Below are 3965 nucleotides of genomic sequence, written 5' to 3'. Positions count from 1 at the left end.
GGGGGGGGGTTAGCATTGCATGAGAGGTCTCACCAATTGCTCATGTGACTTAAGTTTCCCAACCCTGCTTTGAAATAACATCCCTTCGCTGAAAAGATAAGAGTAGGACACTCTTACCAGCACTTTGTCTGCAGGAAGAACTTGTGAGCACACCACGTTCTGTAGGGCTTGAAGCATGAGGGTCAGAACTTCACAGCCGTGTCGGTCCTTCTTACTTCCTGCAGACACAAAGCAATCAGCAAACACAAACAAAGCAATCATCAAACACGACCCTACAGAGTCACATGAGTGATGAACATCATTGGGCAAGAAGCCCTCAGTGGTTGTTTCTCGTCAAAGTCACACTAACAAGTGAGTGCTCAGACTTAAACTGATGACGGTGGCACTGAGTCGGGCAGGAGGCAAGGACGTGGTCTCTTCACCTGCCTCCGTAATGATCTGAAACCCAGACCCAATCACGAGTCCTCTATGTGGCACCACAAAGGAGGGAACAATTGCCTTAAGAACCCTCCTCAAAGTGTGGGAGCCACAACAGCATTAAGACATGAATCAGGAATGTCCAAAATTTTTCCAGAGTTGAGAAGCCCCGACCACACTTTTTTTTTTCTCCAGAGTATTGGATTTGGGACTCTTGTTCTGCTGATACAGAGGCCGGATCTGATATCTTGGCAATGGATTAAGAACAAAGGAAATTGGCTCAAATCAATAGATGGATATAAACACAAACGTGTAATCATAAATGTGTATACCTGTATATTATATGCTATTTTATACAGTATATTTCTATGTTATATGGGCAAATCAACCAAATCAGTGCAAATTACTCTTTGTAACACTCAAAATAAACCTATGGTTCTATTTTGTTTCTCTTCTCTTTTTTTAGCTGGAAATTTAATTATATACACATTGACACTCAAAATGTGTAGTGGTCCAATGTCAGATGTAATTTTTTTTAAAAGGGAGTGGGTGGGGGGTCGCTATTGTTTGTATTGAAACTAGGGATGCATGATGGCTATTGGAACCCATGGATCCGGGGGCGCATTTTGGACACTCCTGACAGAATTTAAAAAAATATATCGACACACGTTTATAATTTACTCTAACAGAAAATACTTTGGACAGAGAACAAAGCACTTACCAGACTCAATGGTCAGCATAACATAATGTACAAGATGATCCCATAGAAGTGCCAAAAGGGCATCTGAGGAAATATGAAGTAAAATAAAAGAAAACATGTCAATTTATATTAAAAAAAAAAAAAAAACTGGTAGTTTAGCTAAATAAATAACAGGCTACGTCCAGCTTTTAAGAAGCCAAATTTAAAGGGGAAGTCAACACCAAAATTTTCTTTACAATATGTTATATTCCCCGCCAGTAATCTAAACATGGTATTCTGATTAATATTGCATTTGTGGAATACAAAAGAGGCATCAAAATCCTCCTCTTTTTATCCCTCTCAATGGGCGCCCCAGTTTGCCACTTGCTGTCGTCTAAAAATGACATCACAGTAACTCAGGGCTGCGGCAATGACCAATCACGGCTCACCTGTTTTTTTTTTGTTTGTTTTTTTTTTGTTTGGTCATGTGATGTTCAGCCGTAACATTTGTTGCTAACTGGAATTATACTGGAGAGAAAAAACTATCAGACTCTTTTGCGAGAAGCGTCTGTGTATCCCAATGAGCCTCTGTCACCGGTGGTGTACATGAGCAAATGGCATCGTATCCCCTGGTCTTGCCTTCTGTCCGTACAGTCTCTAATTGGCTGGTCTAGCCACTGCGAGATACGTTTTTTTAAATCACTGCAAACTGTAATCCACCTTTAAGAGGCTTTTGATTATAAACATCCCTTGCTGACTAAAACAACAACAAAAACAAAACCTATGAACTGCTACGCAGTTCAGTGAACTTCTTATACATTTGTGACCCTCATATTCTTGAGGAGACCAATAGTTTTATTACGAAAATTTTATTAAGATAGTGTGGCTTAACGTTGTTAAAATAAATGTCCAGGCTTAAGTCTATAGCTTTATTCCGACAATGAGCCTGCTAACAAGTTAACTTCTACCTCAGACCATGGGTCAACTGAAATGAATGGACTGCAAGAAACTATTACTTTGGGAGGGTTTTTTTTCCCCTAAGATGCTGTACCTTGCATATCATTTGAACAGTGAATGAAGGTTAATTTAAAGTGTTTCCGCTACTGCTTTGGGGGTAGCATCTTTACATTAACCGCAAATACACGTTTAAGGCACCGCCATGAGAGCATGGATGTAAACATGACAATGTACATAACAAAAGCATCCATTCCTTGAAAAGGTGTTTTTCTCCCAGATATTTTGAACAGTGATTTTTCTGTGGATAGTTGTGTTATTGTAATTTCTTTTACCAAATGAATACTAAATAAAAATAATTATCAATATCAACTGATATGAAATGCTTGTACCAGCTCTACTCTAAAGCATTTGATTTGCATATAGTCCAGTTAATTCCCATGCGCAAGTTACCCAAATTCAAAGAATTGGGTGACGCGAGTTGATTTAGTATTTAAATATAAACATCAAAATCGGTTCTACGAACAAAGAAACAGCGAGGCACACCTGGAGCATCCTTGCCGACATTGTTGAAGCCATCTTTGATGCTGGAAATGAGTGCAGGAGCATGCTTGCTAAAGGAAGAAGCAGCACTCAACAGCGGATACCTCAAAGGCTCTGGAACCACATCAAAAGTATTTATAGCTGAGTGTAGCAGCTGTTACTACATTTATCATTTCAAGAATAGTAAGAGTGGATCACTCACCAAGAGTCAGGACCAGCTTGCTTTTGGTCGCTGTGGAGACCACATCAGGTCCCAGGAAGTAGTGGAGCAGCATTTCCAGGCCCAGCAACTTTATGGAGGGGACGGAGGAGGAGGAGGGCTGCATGCTGGAGTTCAGGTTCAGTCGAGACGAATTGGGTGTCAGGCTATTGAATGCCGTTGGGGCTGCTGGAACAAAAAAAAAAAAAAAAAAAAACTGCTAATGTTTAAAGCCATAAAAAAATGCCTACAACACAGCTACCATGTGAGTACGTAGGGAGTGGAAGAAGACTCCAGTGACAACGTGACACTCTGGTAGAATCCATTAATAAGAGGCTAAAGGCAGTGCTGGAAAATGGCTGCCGCACAAATTATTTCCAATCAGGGCCGGTAGTATAGACATGACATTTGTGTTGAGTTATGTTGGTGGAACAATACATTCACGCTGTCAGACGAGCACAGATAGCAAAGAATAATTTCTTCCTTATCGTGCCAGGAAACGATGTACAGTATTCACAAAAATCTGAAGGGTGTGTTCATGGGGGGACTGTACAGATTGAAATCATTCAGTACTGCTAATAAACTATTTAAACCCCAGTAGACGGCTCATGCTGTCTATACTTGAAAGCAAGTATTCCTGGCCAGTACAGCACAGTGAAAAAGTATTTGCACTCTTCTCAAAATCTTACTTTTTTGTAAATGTAATCAACTTGGTTGGCCTTTTCCAACTGGTGATAAGAACTCTGGAATTTTGGATTTGCAACCAGTTGGGGAGAAGAGAAAAAAAGTTATTGACTACAATACACTAAATTTAAAAACACACATTCAAAATACAGAGATGAAAGTGGACTTTTCTGAAAATTCCGGAATAAATAAATAAATAAAGGTATATATATCACGCACGCATGCACGCACGCACGCATGCACGCACACGCACTTGGCCGATCACGCATGAATTAGTTTACACAAAATGCTATTCAAATACTCGACATTGAATGATTAATCTTCCTTTTGTGTTCACACGTGTACCCTTTGTGGCTTCCGTTCGGGCCGAAATTTCGAAATCTCCAAGATATGGCGAGGCCATGAGAATGCGAGGCAAGGGTATTACTGTTGTGGCGACGCCACTCAAGCTCAGCGAGCCTCAGCAGTAGATAGTCCGCTGCTCTCTGC

General features: G+C 40.4%; 1 protein-coding gene across 6 annotated transcripts in view; it reads right to left on the bottom strand.

Moving 5' to 3' along the window:
• The window catches only part of rif1 (replication timing regulatory factor 1), a 32889-nt gene that overhangs the window by 17190 nt on the left and 11734 nt on the right, over positions 1–3965 (bottom strand). For 5 of the 6 annotated variants that reach the window (XM_019876916.1, XM_019876914.1, XM_019876913.1 and 2 more), the window contains exons 12-15: positions 2796–2981; positions 2597–2707; positions 1139–1201; positions 118–218 (exon numbers count right to left, since the gene is read on the bottom strand). In XM_019876916.1, the coding sequence (XP_019732475.1) occupies positions 118–218; positions 1139–1201; positions 2597–2707; positions 2796–2981 (461 nt within the window). The remainder of the gene's footprint in view (positions 1–117; positions 219–1138; positions 1202–2596; positions 2708–2795; positions 2982–3965) is intronic. The other variant, XM_019876917.1, reaches the window with a different exon arrangement.

This window comes from Hippocampus comes, unplaced genomic scaffold, assembly GCF_001891065.2.
Source record: "Hippocampus comes isolate QL1 unplaced genomic scaffold, H_comes_QL1_v1.1 scaffold110, whole genome shotgun sequence".
Classification (NCBI taxonomy): Eukaryota; Metazoa; Chordata; class Actinopteri; order Syngnathiformes; family Syngnathidae; genus Hippocampus; species Hippocampus comes.
The sequence above is the reverse complement of the archived record's forward strand: the minus strand, read 5'-3'. Positions and strand labels throughout refer to the sequence as shown.